The sequence below is a fragment of the Mauremys reevesii genome, linkage group 8 (assembly GCF_016161935.1).
Source record: "Mauremys reevesii isolate NIE-2019 linkage group 8, ASM1616193v1, whole genome shotgun sequence".
NCBI lineage: Eukaryota > Metazoa > Chordata > Testudines > Geoemydidae > Mauremys > Mauremys reevesii.
The window spans coordinates 2,017,229-2,038,435 of NC_052630.1; the positions used below are offsets into that span (position 1 = coordinate 2,017,229).

The window sequence follows — 21,207 nt, forward strand, 5'->3', positions numbered from 1 at the left end:
GAGCATGCAGAGGGGACAAACTATGGCCTGGTCAGGTGGGGGAGGAAAGGGACAGAATGTGAAAGAGAACAAGGAGGAGAGACTGAGAGAAGAAGGAACAGGATGGAGAAAGGAAAGCAGGGGAGGGTGAAATGATAGAGAACCTCCCTTCTGAAGGAGAGGAATTGTGCGCATTTATCGGTGTTGCTAAAGATAAGAGAGCAAGGGCTGAGCTCTACTCGAGTTGATTGAGAAACGCCAATTCTTTAAAGAAATATTTCCTGCATTTTTCTCAGTTTTTCGATGTAAAACCAAAGCTGAAACCCACTGCTGGTCAAATATTTTAGTTTTTAGTAAAAATGTTCAGTTCCAGATTTTTGGTCTTTGCTGAAAAACTGGAAAGTTACAATGAAACCAACGTCTTTGAAAATGTTTCATTTTGCTCACAAAGCCATTTGTCGTGGGACCAAAAAAAAAAAAAAATCCAGCTGACCTAATCCCCATTTTCTGGTCCCTTCCCTGGTCTTTATTCTGCAAATGTCCCCTTCCTCTCAGCTTTGCTTTCTGTCTTGTTCTGCTTTGAGGGGCTGGAGGAGCTGGGACCCTTCACTCCCGAACCGATGCATGTTGGACTTTTCCAGCAGCCTTCTCATTGCAAAGAAAGTGGGGGGAATTATGCAGTGGAAAAATGTCTTTAAATAATCTGAGCATTTCAGTAAATTCCTACCTGACCTAGAATTAACCTTAATTAACCCACGCTGGGGCAGCCCGAGACCCCCTGCTGCCCGCCCACGAGGGACCAGCCTGAGCCACTCCTGCCACCCGCCTACACAGGGCCAGCCCAAGCTGCCTGCTCGCTTGGGGCCAACCTGAGCCCCTCCGCTGCCACCCACCACTGCTATTTCTCCCTTCTCCCTTCATCATTGCCTGGCCATTGCGGGGCCTCGGGCACTGGGGCACCTCCGTCCCTCCTGGTCTCTGCAGCAGTCGAGTCTCCTGTCGGCCATACTGCCTTGGGCTCATGTCGGCTGTTGGGTTTAGTGTGCGGGGGCTCGGTGGCCTGTGCTGTACAGGAGTCAGACAAGCGACCTGGTGTCCCTTCCAGCCTAAACTCTGTGATTCTACCTGCACTCCATGCCATTGGAGTCTCAGTTTGTACACTGGCTCTCCAAAGCCGAGCAGCTGAGTACAAAGTGGGGCAGGTAATATCTTACTGGACCCACTTGTGCTGGTGAGAGAGACACGCTGTCAAGCTCTTCTTCAGCTCTGGACTTTGATGATGTCTAACATGCAGAGCTGGGATCTTATCTCAGAAAAGATGTGAAAACAAATCGAGGCAACCTCTCCCCCTCCCCCATGCTTTACCTCCAAACCGCCAGCCCATCAGGTCAGTTTGCCCCACAAACAGAGATTTCATTCTTCTCCGTGGAATAATTGCAGCATTCCCTTAAGGTTCAGGGCTACTCACTGACACCTCTTACATTCTATTTTCTTTCTCTAGGATTTTTTTTTTCTGATACAGGAAAACCTGTCTCAAGCGACTAACCGAAGGACCAGCCAAAATCAATCAGCTAGTAAAAGTGAGTCATTAGCTGGAAGTCAAGACCTCAGTAAATATTGGCAGGCCTGCTGTACTAGTGACAGAACTGGAGGGTTGTTTCGTAATCGGGTTGGATAGGCTGGTCTCCTGCAGGAGTGTATATATATGTAGATATAAACATACACGTGGTACATGATCACCATCCGTGGGGAGCACTAAGACAGCTTCGCCTCAGCTGAGCACTAACAGATTCGACACAGATTAAACCACCATCTCCCCTCCACCAGGAAGATGACGGGTGTTTTTGTGCTCCTTACTCTTGCAACATGGTGCTGTTCAGGTGAGTAATTCTTTGCCGTACTGCATCAAGCCCTATGTCACAGTCAAAGTCCTGGCCAGATTCAAAAATATTAAGGTGTCTTCAAAGTGGAACACAGTCTCATTCTTAGAAGAGCTGTTTTCTCTGCAAAAGATGGAACTGAAAAAACTTGATCTCCAGGGTCTAATGTCAGTACAGCCTTCAATGGGCTAATTATTTCTGCACCCTCAGTGTTGTAGGTAGAAGTAACTGCAGGTTCAGTTTCACACCCGTAATTAGTTGTGGGCACCATGAAGGACATTAAGGACATAAGGGCTTGATACGAGGGCCCAATCAGCTATTAAGACAGCTACTACTTATATTGAAGTATGTTTGCTGTGATATCCTGTAGCTCTCCATTTGGATCACGAAACACAGCATGTAAAAACGAAAAGAAAATCCTAACAAAACACAGTGTTACATTAAAAACAAGACTCCTTATCCTCAGTTACCAGCATGGCACCCAAATTTCACACATGGTTTGTTTAGTTTAAGAATCTGTTCACAGACAGTCACCCGGTTAGAAACTGCAGGGAATTATTCCACGAGAGAGATTTGCACACTTAGAATCTGTTCCTGTCAATGGTTTGGCTTTGTTTCATGTTTCTATCTGTGATTTTCTTTCAGCTCTTGCCCTGGGCAGTGAGGTGAGTGGCAGATCTTTCTCTTTATTCTCTGTCACTGTCTCCCGATCTCTGACCCAAGATAAATGGTTGGTGACCCCACTGTGGCCGAGTGAATGAAAAACACTGCAACCTGCAGCTGTTTGTACAATGGTCACCTAAGACATTGCTGGTGGATTATTGCCTTTTTATCAGATAATTTCAACAAATATTTTGTCATCCCCAGACAATTCTAGAACTGAACGATATGTTACATAAACAATGTGATGAATCGAAGCAATAGACACAGAAGTTAGTGAAAGAAGTGTTCTAGGTACTTGACCAGCTCTGTAACAGTGAGAATAATTGGGTGGTTCATCAAGCTGCATAGTGACCCCAGTGCTTTATATCTGAAGGCGGAAAGCCTTGAAATTCAGATATTCTGTTTCCATACAGTCAGACTGATGGAATTTTATTCTTATTTTTATTATTTTACCTGCTACAACCTCTGCTTAGACCTTGTGAGGTACTTAGAACAACACGTAGCCGCAGCATTGGAGAAACGATGAAAAAAACACAATGAGGGACCAGATCTTTGGTAAATTGATGTCTATTGATGTTGTCAGGGACGGCGCTAGGTTTTTTGACGCCTCAAGCAAAAAAAATTTTGGCTGCCCCCCTACCTGAGCCCTGGGCTCTCACCCCCCCCCACACCAGTGCCCTCTCCCACCTGCATACCCTGCCGCCCCAGCCCTGGGCTCCCCCCTCCTGGGCCACACCTCAGCCCAAGGTCCCTCCAGCCGGGGCTCCTGCCTCCAAGACTGGCCAGGACCCAGGACAGCAGAGCTGGGGGACCGCCCCGGCAGGGGGCTGAGGAGCTGGGGCAGGGTAGCCCCAGAGGGAGCGGAGCCCCGGAGAGCGGAATGCGGGCCCCACTCGGCAGCGCCCCGCCCTCTATGGCCCCGCTGCTGCTGCTGCTTCTGGCCGCCCTGCCGCAGTCCCTGGGCAGCTCAGGCCGCTTCACCCAGCCCCGGCTGCGGCGCTGGGGGGCGGCCGCCCTGCAGCACCTGCAGGCAGCTCCTTGTACCCCACGGGGTGGCTCCCAGCCCCAGTGTCCCCCCCTCGGAGCCTGACTGGCCCAGCCACTAGGTGCAGGCGCTGCTCCCCCACAGCACGAACCACAGCGGCCCCAGAGCGCCCCCGCAAATGACGCCCTGCTACTGCCAGGGCTGGCTCTAGGCTTTTGCTGCCCGAAGCAAAAAAAAAAAAAAAGGTGTCTGGAATTCCGCTCCTGAAAATGTGCCGTGCTTGGTTTGTTGGTGCCTAGAGCCGGCCCTGGCTGTTGTTACAGCTACACTGATTTACACATGCAGGGAATCTGGCCTAAGGGTTGTTTTTTTTATATTGCACACATTGGAACAATAAGATTTGGTAGCATCTCTCTCTCTCTGCACATGTTGCATGCACTGAAACATTTCTAGCCTCATTTAACCCTCTGGAGACCATATTTCAAAAAATCATTAGATTTTGAAGCTTCAGTTTAAGGCTCCGTTTGTAATAACTCCTTAGTTTCAGTAAGGGCATGGTTGCTTCCCACAGAATACAGATCTGAGTGAATGATTCTTCGTCCAGCTGTGCATTCCTTCCTCCAGCATGAGAGAAAGCTACCGCAGAACAGACTCATCCCATTTTCGATGGAAGAATAAGGCTACTTTGCCTTATGGCAGAAGCTAAAAAGGCTGGAGGCACAGAGCAGGGAGATTACTCATGGGCACTATTTCATACTGAAACGGCTGCACCACTTCTATTGCTTGGCATTGCTGTTACAGGTGGATTGTAGTAAGTACCCCCGGGGTACTGCAGAGGATGGCAAAGTACTGACAGCCTGCCCATTCATCCTGGCTGAAGTCTGTGGCACAGATGGTATCACTTACGCCAGCGAATGTGGACTGTGTGCGCACAATTCGTAAGTAATGCGCAAAGAACATCTGAGTTCTTCCGAGTAATTAACAATGGACAGAGCGTCTGATGGCAGCCTTTAGCAATACCATCATTTCTTCAGGCCTGTTCCTGTAAGTCTCTTACGCTCTGTCCCTATCTTTTTGTCCTGCTAGACTACCCTGAGTTTCCTCTCCTTCCCCCTATATGTGCTCAGCTGGGGGATCATGGAAAAGCCAGACAACAGCATCCCAAGGGAGCTGTGTGGTGACGGAGCAGAGGAAAGAATGGGCCATGGTGTAACGCTAAATGATACACTATAAGGAGATGTCACATGTCCGTTAACTAAAAAAATGATACGGTGTGGTGGTGTTGTAACCGTGTCGGACCCAGGACATTAGTGAGACAAGGTGGGTGAGGTCATGTCTCATCTATTGGACCAACTTCTCTGGTGAGAGAGACAAGCTTTTGAGCTTACACAGAGAGCTGCTTCTTCTGCAGACCTGAAGAGCAGCTCAGTGTTGTGCGAAAGCTTGGCTCTCACCAACAGAAGTTGTTCCAATAAAAGATATTGCCTCACCCACCTTGTCTCTAGAACTAGCCAGTGATGCTGATACTGCCCCATAGAAGTTGATAAATGAACTCAAATAGACACCTCCTGTATCCCACGCAGTGCATGTGAATTTGGTTTGTTTTACCAGCACCTTGACTGTAACGTGGAGAGTTACTTACTGAGCTCCATAACCCCAATCTCCCTCTTCCAGTGAGCATGGGACCAACCTTGGCAAAAAGCATGATGGAAAATGTCAACAGAAAATTGTGCCGGTAAGTGTAACCTGATGTACAGTAGGGGCCAGCCCCTACTCCCAGGAATGTCAACAGAAAGACTCCTTTTGCCCTCAGTCAGTGCAAGATGGTTTGGGCACTAAATAGATGGACCTAAGTGGTACCTAGACTATGTTCTGTCCTTTTTCATAGGGGGGATCTTCAACCTAAATGTACAAAATGGCCATTTCCCATCTATTACACTCTAACGTCATAAGAAAGGGCGAGAGAAGAGGAATAGGGCACGAGACAAGAAGCAGAAATATAAATACATTTACATTTATTTATTTATTTAGAAATTTCCCAGTGCTGCAGAATTGTGCACACAATTCCTGTTCCCATCGCTGCCTCTTCTCACAGTATCAGGAGAAGCCTCAAGCCGCCTGATTTAGGGCTATAGGCAGGGGAGACACCAGACTCCGGTATATATCAGGGCATTGACTTCTTTGGATGCTGGGATTTTCCAAGCTCATACATTGGGAAGGCTGGAAAACACCCCATTTTCTGATCACAGGCAGGGCATTCAAAATACCCTGACTTCTCTCCCCAAACTCGGAAACAATTTCATAACAATGACCCATAAGCAGACATGTTATTTGGTTAATTTATTTGTTGGCGTATTTGACTAGCTCTAAACCAATGGGAATAGTTTGGGCCATCAAGAAGCAAAACTACCCCAAGGCCATATATTGGAGAAGGTAACACCCTGGGATTCAGGTGCTTCATTTCTATCCAGTCAGCCTGATAAAATGCAATTTTCCGTTTACCTGATACAATCTGTGCTTAGCCTGTGTGAGATACAGAAGGCACAGCCCTGGAGAAACTATGCCAAAATAACTGAGGGGGCATATCTGCCGCTAGTGTAAATTGACTTCCATCGATATAGTAGAAGTACAAGTAATTACAGCAGCTGAGACTAGAGGGTCCGATTTTTGATATTTTACACACAGAATGAAACAACAAGATCCCGAAGACTGTTTCTGCAACAAATTCTCAGCCTCATTTAACCATCTGGAACCTCATTTAATTGTGAATCATAATAAATAATTTACTAGATTTTGATTTTGAGGCTTTGATTTAAGGATCCACTTCTAGTACCACGTGAGACCCAACAGGGCTTGGGTACCTCACACAGAACAGAAGTCTGAGCGAGTGATCCTTCCTCCCATGTGTGCATTTCTGCCTCTCCAGCATGAGAGAAAGCTCCGTTAGAACCCCTCACCCCATTTCCAGTGGAAGGATGAGGTTAAAACAGAGCCCTCGTACAAAGGCTGGAAGCGCAGTGCAGGGAGGCTGGCCAGAAGCACTGTTTTGGATAACAAAGGTTGTGCCGGTACTATGACTGTGTTGCTTGTTACAGTTTGATTGCAGTCAGCAGCCCAGGATTATTGATGAAGATGGCAAAGTCCAGATGCGCTGCCCAAGGATCCTGGCTGAGGTCTGTGGCACAGATGGCGTCACTTACCCCAATGAATGTACGCTGTGTGCCCATAACCTGTGAGTACTGCTCAGACACCTTTCCTTCTGAGCTCTTAACAATAGGCAGAACCACTGATAACAGCCTTTAAAATACCATTATTTCCTCATAGGCCTATTTCTGTAGGTCACTAAACCCCTTGCCCTCCTCTTTGTCCCTATAGTCTACCCTGATTTTCCTCTCCAGGCCCTATATGTGCTTAGCTGAGATATCCTAGAAGAGCCAGACTGCAGCACCCAATTGTAGCAGGGGGCTCAGTGGTGACTGAACAGAGGAAAGACTGGACCAGAGTGTTATTCCAGATGATACACCATACGGAGACATCACTTGTCTGATAACCAATAGGATTATGCTAATCAGTGATGCTGAAACTGCCTCCTAAAAGGTGATCAGCTGACTCAATCAGACACCTCCTGTATCCCACACAGTACTTGTGAGTTTGGTTAATCTTACCAGCATCATCAGGGTTAAAGGGAGAGTAACTCACCAAACTCCCTAACTCCCATCTCTCTCTCTTCCAGTGAACATCAGAAAAACATTATCAAAAAACACGATGGAAAATGTGAACAGGAAATTGTGCTGGTAAGTGAAACCTGATGCACAATAAGGGCCAAATTCTAATCCCACTGATGCCAACAGAAAGACTCCTCTTGATGTCAGTGAGAGGTGGATCAGACACCACATGCCTGGACCTAAATGGAGCATAGACTTTGTACTGGCCTTCTGCAAAGGACTGAATTTCACTCCAACTACATGAAATGGCCCTTATCTGTATTCTACAGTGTCAGAAGAAAGAAAGAGGGCTAGGAAAGGAGTAGGGTTTGAGACAAGGAACAAAAATGCCCCCATTCTCTGGGAATGTCAAGATAAATTCCTTTCCCATAGCAGCCACTTCTCAGAGTATCAGGCAAAGCGCTGAGCGGCCAGTTTCAGGACTATGGGAAGGGGAGACACAAGACCCCTGTATATTTCAATGCACTCATCTCTTTGGCTTCTGAGATCTTCCTAGATTATACACTGGGCAGGTTGCAACCACCCCATGTTCTGATCCCAGGCACAGCACCCATTCAACTGAAGCTAATAGAAATACATGTAATTAGAGCCGCTGAGGATCTAGCCTGAGGTTTTTTTAATATATATTTTATAGAATAAAACAACAAAATCTGGTAGAATATTTCTTTCTACACGTTTGGCATTGGCCAAAACAAATTCTTAGCATCATTTAACTCTCTGGAGACTGGATCAGAAATGAAACGATTTTGATCTGGAGGCATTGGTTTAAGGTTCCATTTGCAATACCTAGTTAGTTCAACAGGGCAGGGATGCCTCACAAAGAATACACATCTGCAGGACCGCTGAGAGGGGGAGGCCTTGAGTCCCCCATTTGAGAAGGTCCCAGACTGTGTGGCTTTGCCACATGGCTCAAGGGGTTACAGTGCTGCCCAGGTTTGGCCCGGCTGCCCCTCTATCATGCTGGAGTGATGACTGGGCCAGACCAAAGCAGGGCTGAGAGCCCCTGAGCCAGGCCCAGAGCCACAGGCCCAGAGCCACTCCTGCGGAGTGAGCGTGGGTGGGCTCACTCTCCAGGCCCTTCCCCCCGTGGTCATTTTTTGGAAGGGTTTCACATTTTGCCCCAGGCCTACAAAAACCTCTGCGTGGCCCTGCAAGTCTGAGGAACTGATTCTTCCTCCCATCCGAGCCTTCATTCCCCTCCAGCACGAGAGAACACGAGTAAGCTCCTGCAGAAGGACTCCCCACTGCCGAGGGAAGAATACGTTTAAAATAGAGCCCTTGTGCATCTGAATGCTGAGGGGACACAGGCTGACGGCCCCGGGTGGGGGAGTCACTCTGAAGCACTATTTCACGCAACAGCGGCTGCACCGGCACTATTTCTGTGTTGCTTTTACAGCTTGATTGCAGTCAGTACGCCAGGACTAAAGCTGAGGATGGCAAAGTTCTGATAGGCTGCCCAAGGAACCTGGCTGAGGTCTGTGGCACAGATGGCGTCACTTACTCCAATGAATGTATGCTGTGTGCCCATAACCTGTGAGTACTATACACAGAACACTCCTTCTGAGTACTTCCTGGGCAGAGCTCCTGAGAGCAGCCTTGATAGACACCATCATTTCTTCCTAGGCCTATATCTGTAAGCCTTTTAGCCCCAGCCCCGTTCTTTGCCCCTCCAATGTACTCTGATTTTTCTCCTCTGCTCCTCCCTACTCCCACTAACCCCCACTTCCACCATATATCCCACTGGGATATCATGGAAGAAGCAGACTACAAAGTTAGACTAACTGGTCTATAATTCCCCAGGTCCTCTTTCTTTCCATTTGTAAAGATATGCACTCTGTTTGCTCTTCTCAGTCCTCTGGGACCTCGGCCCTCCACCATGAGTTCTTGAAGGTAATCAGTAATGGTTCAGATATTGATTCAGTTAGTTCCTTAAGGACACGAGGGTGAATTTTATCAGGCCCTGCCAACGTGAATACATCTAACTTATCTAAATATTCTGGCCTGCCCCTATTCTGGCTTGTGTTCTTCCCCCTTTTTGTTCATATTGATTATGTGAAGCATCTGGTCACAATTAACCCTTTTAGTGAAGACTGTATCATAGTCTATAAGGAGAAGTCACATGTCTGGGAAGATACTAGTCGTTGATGCTCATACTGCCTCATAGAGGTGATGAATTAACTCAGTAAGACCCTGCCTGTATCCCGTACAATAAATGTGAGATTGCACCATTTTGCTGGCTCTTGAGTATAACAGATACAGTTACTCACCGAGCTCCCTAACTCCAGTTTCTCCCTCTTCCAGAGAACACGGGGAAAACATTAACAAAAAGCACAATGGAGAATGCAAACATGAAAACGTCCCAGTAAGTGTAACCTGAAGCAACAGATCCTAACAGCCAGATCCTACTCCCTTTGATGTCAATGGACAGAATCCTGTTGACTTCAATGAGAGATGGTTCAGGCATTATATGAATGGACTCATGGGGTGTGTCTTGCCTTATACAGAGGGATGAATTTCATCCTAAATACACAAAATGGCCATTATCCATATACTACAGTATGACCTCAGGACAAAAGGAGATTGGAGAGGAGCAACATATGAGACAAGTGGCAGAAATATCCCAGAGCTGCAGAATTGTGCACAGAACACCTGTTGTTCCCATAGAAGTCTCTTCTCACAATAGCAGGCTAAGCACTGAGCAGCCTGATTTAGGACCATGGGAAGGGGAGACACAAGACCCCTGTATAATCAGTGCCTTGACCTCTCTGGATACTGGGATTTTACAAGATCATACACTGAAAGGCTGGAAAACACCCTGATTTCTGCTCCCAGGCAGGGCACCTTGTGTGCAGTGGGATTCCAAACACCCTGGCTGTTGTCCATAACCATAGCAATAATTTGATGACTAGTAGCAATAATCATGCCAAATCATTGGGTTCCCTTATCTTGTATGTATTTGTCCAGCTCGAAACTAAAGGGATTAGTTTGGGCCCCTGTGTCATCTATTTGAAAGAGTAAAATCCTGGGATTCAGCTTTTCCAATTTCCTACAGTCAGAGGGATGGAATTTCATTTTTTCTGTTATCGGACATAGTCTGTGCTTAGACCGTGTGTGGTTCACAGAGCAACACCCAGACTCTTTGTTGGAGAAAACCCGAACAAATAACACAGAGGGGACAGCTGGGGGGAATCGATTTCCAAAGCCATTCATAGAGCTACTCCGATTTACACATGCGGAGGAACTGGTCTGTTCTATATGGTGCAGATTGGGACAGCAAGATCTGGAAGCCTGTTTGTCTCTGCATGTTTGGCTTGGATTGATACAAATTCTTAGCCTCATTTAACCCTCTGGAGACTAGCTCATAAATGACAACTCCTTAGATTTTGAGTGTTGGAACATTGGTTTAAGGATCCACTTCTAATACCTAGTTACATTCAGTATAGCGTGGGTGCCTCCCACGGAATATGAGTCTGAGGGAATGATCCTTCCTCTGCAGCAGGAGAGAATGAGAGAAAACACCTAGAACCGACTCAGCCTGTTTTCAATAGAAGAATTTACCACTTAACCCTGGTTTGTGTTATGGTAGAAGCTATGACGCCTGGAGGCCCAGAGTGGGGAGCTTACTCGTGGGCACTATTTCTCATAACACAGGCCGCACCGGCACTATTGCTGTGTTACTTTTACAGCTTAACTGTAGCGAGTACCACGGCAGCAAAGTCCTGATACCCTGCCCAAGGATCCTGGCTGAGGTCTGTGGCACAGATGGCATCACTTACCCCAATGATTGTATGCTGTGTGCCCATAACTTGTGAGTACTGCACATCACCCATTCTTTCTGAGTCACTAACAATGGGCAGAGCTCCTGATCGCGGCCTTTATAAATATCCTCGTTTCTCCATAGACGTAGTTCTATAATTCCCTTATACCAGGACCCTCCTCTCTGCCCATCCAGTGTACTCTGAGTTTCCCCCCCGGTCCCTGTCTGTGCTCAGTGGGGCTATCATGGAAGGGCCAGACCACAACCCCCAGAATTCAGTAGTGGGCTGACTGGTGCTTGGCCATTCACTGAGCTCCCTCATGCCAGTCTCTCCCTCTTCCAGGAAACACCGGACCAGTGTTAGCAAAAAGCACGACGGCAAGTGCAAAGAGAAAATAGCTCTGGTAAGTGAAACTTGTTGCACAGTGAGTGGTCGAACCTCCTTCTATTCATATAAATGGAGCAACTCTGACCTATTTACTTCAGTGAGAGAAAGGTCACGTACTGTATGTGTGGACTTAGGCGATGCACAGACCACATGCTGCCCTAGTATCTAGGGATCAATTTCATCCTAACACCACCAAATGGCCATTAGCCATATCCTGCAAGATAAAAAGGGAGACAGAAGGGAACAGGATCTGAGACAAGGAGCATAAAAAGAACTGGAGTACTTGTGGCACCTTAGAGAGTAACAAATGTATTTGAGCATAAGCTTTCGTGTGCTACAGCCCACTTCATCGGATGCATAAAATGGAACATATAGTGAGGAGAGATATATACATATAGAGAACATGAAAAGGTGGGAGTTGCCTTACCCACTCTAGGAGGCTAATTAATTAAAATGAGCAATTATCAGCAGGAGAAAAAAACTTTTGTAGTGATAATCAAGATGGACCATTTCAGTCAGTTTGACAAGAAGGTGTGAGGATATTTAACATGGGGAAATAGATTCAATGTGTGTAATGGCTCAGCCATTCCCAGTCTCTCTTCAAGCCTAAATTGATGGTATCTAGTTTGCATATTAAGGAGCATAAAGGCCCTAGTGCTGCAGAAGTGTGAAAACAAACCCTGCTCACACAACACTCTCTTCTCACAGTATCAGGCGACGTGTTAACAGCCTGTTTTGGGATGATGAGACGAGCACACACAAGACCCCTGGTTTATATTCACCTTGTTGGATACTGGGATTTTCTGAGCTAATGAGCTGGGCAGGTCTTAAAAACCCCTGTGTTGTGATACCAGGCAGGGCAGTCGGCGTGCAGCGGGAATCAAAACATCCACTGTTGTTTTTGAGCAATAAAAATCATTATTTTTTTACCTATTTGACCAGCTCTAAACCAGAGGGAATTGTTTGGCTATCAAGAAGCAAAAACAAGCGCAGTTCTAGATAACTGAAAGAGTAAAACCCTGGGATTTGGACAGTCCATTTCCATACAGTCAGAATGAAGGAATTTCTTTCTTTTATGTTTTTTGTTACTATCTGTGCTTAGACCAGGTGTCCCCGCGGGCCCCGCGGGCCACCAGCCAACTGGTCAGTTTTTATTTTATTGGGCGGCGTTGGAGCTCGCGCCGCGGCCGCGCAGGTCCACCGGTCCCCCGGCACGGACGAGCGGCTGCGAGGCATGCGCGGCGGCGGGAGCTCAACCGAGAGGAAGGAAGACGACCCGCCAGCCATGCCTGCGTGCGCAGGCGCCCGCGCCGGCCTACACACACTGTGTGTGTGGCCTGGGCCTTTGCTTATTTTTCTATATTTGGCCCTCCCCCAAAATACTTTGGACACCCCTGGCTTAGACCATCTGAGATACATAAAGCAACATGCAGACACCACACTGGAGAAAGTATGAAAATGACCACCAAAGAGCCATATACTCATCCCTTGTAAATCAACTTTCGCTGTCATCAACAGAGCTAGGTCAATTTACAGCAGCTGAGAATCTGCCCCAGGTTTTCTTATATCATACAGATACAAGAACTGTGGTAGCGTATTTCTCTCAGGATGTTCTGCATGAGTTGAAACAAATTCTTATCATTTCATTCTCTGGAAACTGGATCATAACTGAAATCTCATTAGATTTTGAGTTCTGAGGCTTTGACTAAATGCACCACTTGTAATACCTATGGGTGTGTCCCACAGAATACAGGTCTGAGTGAAGGATCCTTCCTCCCAATTGTGTATTCCTTCCCCTCCAGCATGGGAGAATGAAAGAAAACTACAGTCGCACTGAGTAGCCCTTTTTTCTGTGGAAGAATAAGTTTAAAGCATAACTCTAATTTCTCCTGTGATAAACACTAGAAAGGCTGGAGACACAGAGCCGGGGGTTACTCCTGGGGCACCATTTCATAGATCAAAGGATGCAACAATTCTATTGCTGTGTTATTTTCACAGTCTGACTGTACTTCACACCGCAGGACTACTACTGATGATGGCAAAGTGCTGGTAGTCTGCCCCAGGATCCTGCACACAGTGTGTGGCACAGATGGTGTCACTTATGCCAATGAATGCGAGATGTGTGCCCATAACCTGTAAGTACTGTACAGAGAGCATTTCTGCTGAGTGATTAACAAAGGGCCGCGCGCCTGCCTTTATAAATATCTTTCATAGCCTGTTTCTGGAGGTCTCGTAGCTCTTGGCCCTACTTCTTTGCCCATTTAGTCTGCCCTGAGTTTTCTCCCCTGACCCTGTATTGGCTCACTGGGGAAACATGGAACAGCCAAATTACAACCCCCAGAATGCAGCAGGGGGCTAAGTGATGATTGAACAAAGAAAAGAACGGGCCAGAATGTTACTCCAAATGATAAAGAGATGTCACATGTCTGGTAAGGAACAGGATTATACTGGACTCTGTTGCTGGTACTGCCTAGTAGAAGGAGATAAACTAATTCAATCAGACGCTTTCTGTACCTCCCACAATCTATGGGAGATTGGTTCATTCTACCACTGCCTGAATGTAGTAGGGAGAGTTACCCGCTGAGCTCCCTAATTACAGTCTCTTTCTCTTCCAGAGAACACGGGACCAATGTCAGCAAAAAACACGATGGAAAATGCAAACAGGAAGTTGCGCCGGTAAGTGTAACCTGATGCAGAACAAGGAACAAACCCAACTCCCAGTAACGTCAGTGGAAATACACCTCCTAACTTCAGTGAGAGATGGTTCAGACACGATATGCATGAATTCAAGTGGTGCCTAGAGTTTGTAGGGATCTTCTGCAAGGGGGTGAATCGGGTGAAGAATGTCAGTGAAGCCAAATGGCAAAAATTAAGATGTTTGTGCACTAATGCGAGGAGCCTAGGTAACAAAATGGAGGATCTAGAGCTACTGGTGCAGGAAGTGAAACCGGATATTATAGGGATAACAGAAACATGGTGGAATAGTAGTCATGCCTGGAGTACAGGTATTGAAGGCTATGTGCTGTTTAGGAAAGACAGAAATAAAGGCAAAAGTGGTGGAGTAGCATTGTATGTCAATGATGAGGTTAACTGTAAAGAAATAAGAAGTGATGGAATGGATAAGACAGAGTCTGTCTGGGCAAAAATCACATTGGGAAAGAAAGCTACTAGAGCCACCCCTGAGATAGTGCTTGGGGTGTGCTACAGACCGCCGGGATCTGATTTGGATATGGATAGAGACCTCTTTAAAGTTTTTAATGAAGTAAACACTAATGGAATTGTGTGATCATGGGAGACTTCAACTTCCCAGATACAGACTGGAGGATAAGTGCTAGTAACAATAATAGGGCTCAGATCTTTCTGCATGTGATAGCTGATGGATTTCTTCACCAAGTAGTTGAAGAACCAACAAGAGGGGATGCCATTTTAGATTTGGTTTTGGTGAGTAGTGAGGACCTCATAGAAGAAATGGTTGTAGGGGACAACCTTGGTTCGAGTGATCATGAGCTAATTCAGTTCAAACTAGATGGAAGGATAAACAAAAATAGATCTGGGACTAGGGTTTTTTATTTCAAAGGGGCTAACTTTAAAGAATTAAGGAAATTAGTTAGGGAAGTGGATTGGACTGAAGAACTTGTGGATCTAAAGGTGGAGGAGGCCTGGAATTACTCCAAGTCAAAGTTGCAGAAATTATCAGAAGCCTACATCCCAAGAAAGGGGAAAAAATTCATAGGCAGGAGTTGTAGACCAAGCTGGATGAGCAAGCATCTCAGAGAGGTGATTAAGAAAAAGCAGAAAGCCTATAAGGAGTGGAAGATGGGAAGGATTAGCAAGGAAGGCTACCTTATTGAGGTCAGAACATGTAGGGATGAAGTGAGAAAGGCCAAAAGCCATGTAGAGTTGGACCTTGCAAAGGGAATTAAAACCAATAGTAAAAGTTTCTGTAGCCATATAGATAAGAAGAAAACAAAGAAAGAAGAAGTGGGACCGCTAAACACTGAGGACGGAGTGGAAGTTAAGGATAATCTAGGCATGGCCCAATATCTAAACAAATATTTTGCCTCAGTCTTTAATGAGGCTAATGAGGAGCTTAGGGATAATGGTAGGATGACAAATGGGAATGAAGATATGGAGGTAGATATTACCACATCCGAGGTAGAAGCCAAACTCGAACAGCTTAATGGGACGAAATCGGAGGGCCCAGATAATCTTCATCCAAGAATATTAAAGGAACAGGCACATGAAATTGCAAGCCCATTAGCAAGAAATTTTAATGAATCAGTAAACTCGGGGGTTGTACCGTATGACTGGAAAATTGCTAACATAGTTCGTATTTTGAAGAAAGGGAAAAAAAGGTGATCCGAGTAACTATCGGCCTGTTAGTTTGACATCTGTAGTATGCAAGGTCTTGGAAAAAAATTTGAAGGAGAAAGTAGTTAAGGACATTGAGGTCAATGGTAATTGGGACAAAATACAACATGGTTTTACAAAAGGTAGATCGTGCCAAACCAACCTGATCTCCTTCTTTGAGAAGGTAACAGATTTTTTAGACAAAGGAAATGCAGTGGATCTAATTTACCTCGATTTCAGTAAGGCATTTGATACGGTTCCACATGGGGAATTATTAGTTAAATTGGAAAAGATGGGGATCAATATGAAAATTGAAAGGTGGATAAGGAACTGGTTAAAGGAGAGACTACAACAGGTCATACTGAAGGGTGAACTGTCAGGCTGGAAGGAGGTTACTAGTGGAGTTCCTCAGGGATCGGTTTTGGGACCAATCTTGTTTAATCTTTTTATTACTGGCCTTGGCACAAAAAGTGGGAATGTGATAATAAAGTTGCGGATGACACAAAGCTGGGAGGTATTGCTAACACAGAGAAGGACCAGGATATCCTACAGGAAGATCTGGATGACCTTGTAAACTGGAGTAATAGTAATAGGATGAAATTTAATAGTGAAAATGCAAGGTCATGCATTTAGGGATTAATAACAAGAATTTTGGTTATAAATTGGGGACACATCAGTTAGAAGTAACAGAGGAGGAGAAGGACCTTGGAGTATTGGTTAATCACAGGATGACTAAGAGCCGCCAGTGTGATATGGCCGTTAAAAAAGCTAATGAAGTTTTAGGATGCATCAGGCGAGGTATTTCCAGTAAAGATAAGGAGGTGTTAGTACCGTTGTACAAGGCACTGGTGAGACCTCATCTGGAATAGGGTGTGCAGTTCTGGTCTCCCATATTTAAGAAGGATGAATTCAAGCTGGAACAGGTACAGATTAGGGCTACTAGGATGATCCGAAGAATGGAAAACCTGTCTTATGAAAGGAGACTCAAAGAGCTTGACTTGTTTAGCCTAACCAAAAGAAGGCTGAGGGGGGATATGACTGCTCTTTATAAATATATCAGAGGGATAAATATCAGGGATGGAGAAGAATTATTTGAGCTTGGTACCAATGTAGACACAAGAATAAATGGATATAAACTGGACACTAGGAAGTTTAGACTTGAAATTAGATGAAGGTTTCTAACCATTAGAGGAGTGAAGTTCTGGAACAGCCTTCCAAGGGGAGTAGTGGGGGAAAAAGACATATCTGGCTTCAAGACTAAGCTTGATACATTTATGGAGGGGATGGTATGACGGGATAGCCTAATTTTGGCAATTAATTGATCTTTGATTATTAGCAGGTAAATATGCCCAATGGTCTGTGATGGGATGTTAGATGGGTGGGATCTGCATTACTACAGAGAATTCTTTCCTGGGTGTTGGCTGGTGAGTCTTGCCCACATGCTCAGGGTTTAACTGATCGCCATATTTGGGGTTGGGAAGGAATTTTCCTCCAGGGAAGATTGGCAGAGGCTCTGGAGGTTTTTCACCTTCCTCTGCAGCGTGGGGCATGGGTCACTTGCTGGAGGATTCTCTGCACCTTGAGGTCTTTAAACCACGATTTGAGGACTTCGTAACTCAGACATAGGTTAGGGGTTTGTTCCAGGAGTGGGTGGGTGAGATTCTGTGGCCTGCATCGTGCAGGAGGTCAGACTAGATGACCATAATGGTTCCTTCTGACCTTAAGTCTATGAATCTATGAATCTATGAATTCACCCTAACTACACGAAATGGCCATTATCGCTATACATCAGCACACTGTCAGAAGAAAGAATACAAGAGGAATGGGCTTTGAGACAAGTAGCAGAAATGACCTTGTGCTCTGGAAATATGAACAGATATCCCATTCCTATAGCAGTCTCTTGTCACAGTACCAGGCCAAGCCCTGAGCGGCCAGTTTTAAGACTACAGGAAGGGGAGACACAAGTCCCCGGTATAGATCAGTGCATTCCTCTTTGGATACTGGGATTTCCAAGAAAATAAACTGGTCAGGTGAAAAAGCCCCTGTATTCTGATCACGGTCAGGGCATCCTACATGCAGGGGAATGAACAAATACAGAAATCATTTGATGAACCTGACCACTAATAATAAAAAATGATTGGACTGATTTATTTTGTATGTGTCTGACCAGCTCTAAACATGGCAATAGTTTGGCCATCAAGAAACAAAACAACCCCAGTGCTATATATTTGAAGGAGTAAAACCCTGGGATTCAGATACACCATTTCTATACAGTCAGACAGATGGAGTTTTTTCCCCAGTACAATCTGTGCTTAGATGGTGTGAGATACACAGAGCAACAAGCAGACACCTTGTTGGCAAAACTATGAAAATATAACACAGGGCTAATTGATATAAACTGACTCCCACTGAAGTGCACAGAGCTCCATCAATTTACACTAGCTGAGGCTCTCGCCTGAGGGTTTTTATACTTTACAGAATGAAACCAGATCGGGTAGCATATTTCTCTCTCCCTGTTTTACATGGGCTGAAGCAATTTCTGAGCCTCATTTAACCCTCTGGAAAATGGATCATAAATGAAAACTGATTAGATTTTTGAGGCTTTGGCTTAAAGCTGCACTTCTGATTCCTATTTAGGTTCAACAGGGCCTGGGTGTGAGACTGAGTGATCCTTTCTCCCAGCTGGGCATTCCTTACTCTCCAGCATGAGAGAAGGGGAGAGAACTACTCACACCATGTTCAATGGAAGAAGAAGTTTAAAGCATAGCCCTAGTTTGTCGTTCAGTAGAAGCTACAACAGCTGGAGGCTCAGATTGGGGAGGTGACTTGTGGGCACCACTGCGATTGCTTGACATTGCTGTTACAGGTGGATTGTAGTAAGTACCGCCGGATAACGACTGAGGATGGCAAAGTTCTGACAGCCTGCCCACTTATCCTGGAGGAGGTCTGTGGCACAGATGGCATCACTTACCCCAGCGAATGTGGGCTGTGTGCCCATAACTTGTAAGTACTGCACAGAGAACGTTTCTTCTGAGTAACTCACAGTGGGTGGAGCTCTCGTTGGCAGCCTTAATAAAAACCAGAATTTCTTCATAGACCTATTTCTGCAGATCTCTTATCCCCTGGTCCTCTTCTTTGCCTCTCCAGTCTATTCTGAGTTTTCTCCCCCACCCCTTGCATGCGTTCATTTGGGCTATCATGGAGGACACAGATTACCACCCCCAGAGTTCAACAGTGGTGACTGAGCAGAGGAAAGAATTGGCTAGTGTGTTATTCAAATGATACACTGTAAGGAGACGTCACATGTCTAGTAACAGATAGGAATATACTGGTAAGAGATGCTTATCCTGCCTTGTCACAGGTGATAAACTACCTCAGTCAGACGCCTTCTGGTAATTCCAGACAGTCTATGTGAGTTTGTGACATTTTATCAGCAGCAACCATGTAACAGGATGAGCCTAAGCTCCTAACTTCAGTCTTTTCCTCTTCCAGCAGACATGGAACCAATGTTAGCAAGAAACACGATGGGAAATGCAAACAGGAAACTGCAGTGGTAAGTGAAACTGGATGCAAAAGAAGGGCCAGATCCTACTTCCGTGGATGGCACTGGAAAGGGTCCCCTTGACTTCAGTGAGAGATGGTTCAGGCACTATCCGCATTGACCTTGTGCGAGTCTTCTTCCCAGGGATGAATTTCAGCTAACAACACTAAATGGCCATTATCCATAAACCGCACTGTGAGATCAGGGGAAAGGAGGGGACAGAGGAGAGGGATGGGATATGAGTTCAGCAGCAGCAATGCCTGCAGAAATGTGAACTTCCTCAGAGCATCTCTTCTCACAGTATCAGGCTAAGCTCCAAGCAGCCTCATTTAGGACCATGGGAAGGGGACACACCAGACCCCAGTATATATCAGTGCAGTGACCTCTTTGGATACTGGGATTTTCCAAGACAATACGCTGGGCAAGTTGGAAAATCCCATATGTTCTAATCACAAGCAGGGCACCCTGTGGAGAGGGCATTCTAAACGCCTGCTGCTCTCCTCACACATGTGGTCAGCTGATATTGCCTAGGTCAAGGTGAGAAAACAAGCTTTATTTTTATAGTAACTCCCCCCGAGGCGAGCGGATAAGTCAGTTATTATCAGATTCTTAGAAGGCGAAGTGAATTTTTTTATCAGAGGGGTAGCCGTGTTAGTCTGGTTCTGTAAAAGCAGCAAAGAATCCTGTGGCACCTTATAGACTAACAGACGTTTTGCAGCATGAGCTTTCGTGGGTGAATGCCCACTTCGTCGGATGCAAGAGTGGAAATTTCCAGGGGCAGGTATATATAAGCAAGCAAGAAGCAAGCTAGAGATAACGAGGTTAGATCAATCAGGGAGGATGAGGCCCTGTTCTAGCAGTTGAAGTGTGAAAACCAAGGGAGGAGAAACTGGTTCTTTAGTTGGCAAGCCATTCACAGAATTTTTTTAGTGCAGGAATAGATTCTTATTGCAGTAGCACACAACGCCCCATTTGTTGCTACGCGCTTTCCAAACACGCTGTTCCTCTTCTGTGTGCAGGTTGACTGCAGTGATTATGTTGAACCCAGCCCCATCTGCACACTGGAGTACTTTGCACATTGTGGCTCTGATGGCAAAACCTACAGCAACGAATGTCAATTCTGCAACGCAGTCGTGTACGTACAGAACTAAATCTCTTCTTCTAAATAATTAACCTGATTAATCAATCTATCTGTAAGAGGCATGAATAAGTTCCCGTACTTTGCATTTGCCTGTTTCCTTATGTATGTGGTTGTGTTGATTTTGATGGAAGCGGATCTCCAGCTGTTACAAACTGCAGACCTGCAATGAGTTTTACCTATTTGGCCCAGAGTTTCAGTATGTCATGAAAAATATTTCACAGACACTTCTTGTTCCTGATGAAGGAGCGAAATCTTTCACTTTTCTTTTAATGCTAATCATGGATGGAAGTAATTGTTGAGATTCTATTACTTTGAATGGTCTTCCATGCTGTGCTAAGACCCTATCAGAGACTTCCTGTGCTACTTGAATGAAGACACATATATTAGCATCCTGCGTGCTCCGTCTCTGATCCATTTCTTTCTCTCTTCCCCTCCAGGGTAAGCAATGGATCTCTCACCTTGGACCATTTTGGAGAATGTTGAATCCTCAGGGGTGCTGAGCCCTGAGAGAGAGCCCACTTTTGCGTCACTTCCCATTGGCAGATCCTTCATAAAGACCCATCCTCAGCGCAGCCAGCAGCCTGGGAGCTCTTGAGTCGTCCTAAGTTTCTTGTTCAATTAAACAAAACTCACCAGCATGTCTTTGTCCCGTTTTATCACCGTGTCTCATACCAAGTTTCTTTCTGGTTTGTTGAGTGACAATGCCAGAGAGAACAGAAAGTGTGAAGTCTGTGCTAGAAATGGATTGTTTGTTTGACATTCTACACTCTCTAGGAAGTAACTTCCAGAGAGGCAGCA

The 21,207-nt window shown here is 45.7% G+C and overlaps 1 protein-coding gene across 3 annotated transcripts; it reads left to right on the plus strand.

The window, feature by feature from the left end:
- Positions 1 to 1,700: 1,700 nt before the first annotated feature.
- LOC120370052 (ovoinhibitor-like) lies at positions 1,701 to 21,041 on the plus strand. Of its 3 annotated transcripts, none has more exons than XM_039484104.1 (16): positions 1,701 to 1,859; positions 2,505 to 2,524; positions 4,309 to 4,445; positions 5,182 to 5,242; positions 6,603 to 6,739; positions 7,241 to 7,301; positions 8,629 to 8,765; positions 9,534 to 9,594; positions 10,919 to 11,040; positions 11,333 to 11,393; positions 13,376 to 13,512; positions 13,993 to 14,053; positions 18,594 to 18,730; positions 19,223 to 19,280; positions 20,288 to 20,403; positions 20,847 to 21,041. In XM_039484104.1, exons 1-16 carry the CDS (start codon positions 1,811 to 1,813, stop codon positions 20,890 to 20,892), a joined length of 1,401 nt encoding a protein of 466 aa, XP_039340038.1. In that variant the 5' UTR covers positions 1,701 to 1,810; the 3' UTR covers positions 20,893 to 21,041. The 3 variants fall into 3 exon arrangements, with proteins under 3 accessions (XP_039340038.1, XP_039340040.1, XP_039340037.1); XM_039484103.1 differs by having other exon boundaries at positions 1,703 to 1,859; positions 19,220 to 19,280; XM_039484106.1 differs by lacking the exons at positions 7,241 to 7,301; positions 8,629 to 8,765 and having other exon boundaries at positions 1,702 to 1,859; positions 19,220 to 19,280.
- The last annotated feature ends 166 nt before the right edge of the window (positions 21,042 to 21,207 follow it).

What these genes read in the sequence shown, in the direction of transcription:
- LOC120370052 (XM_039484103.1), top strand. Translation starts at nt 1,811, where the DNA reads ATGACGGGTGTTTTTGTGCTCCTTACTCTTGCAACATGGTGCTGTTCA. An exon ending in ATGCTGTGTGCCCATAACCT is followed by an intron (nt 8,766 to 9,533) that starts GTGAGTACTATA and finishes TCCCTCTTCCAG; the next exon opens with AGAACACGGGGAAAACATTA. An exon ending in GCAAAGAGAAAATAGCTCTG is followed by an intron (nt 11,394 to 13,375) that starts GTAAGTGAAACT and finishes TTATTTTCACAG; the next exon opens with TCTGACTGTACTTCACACCG.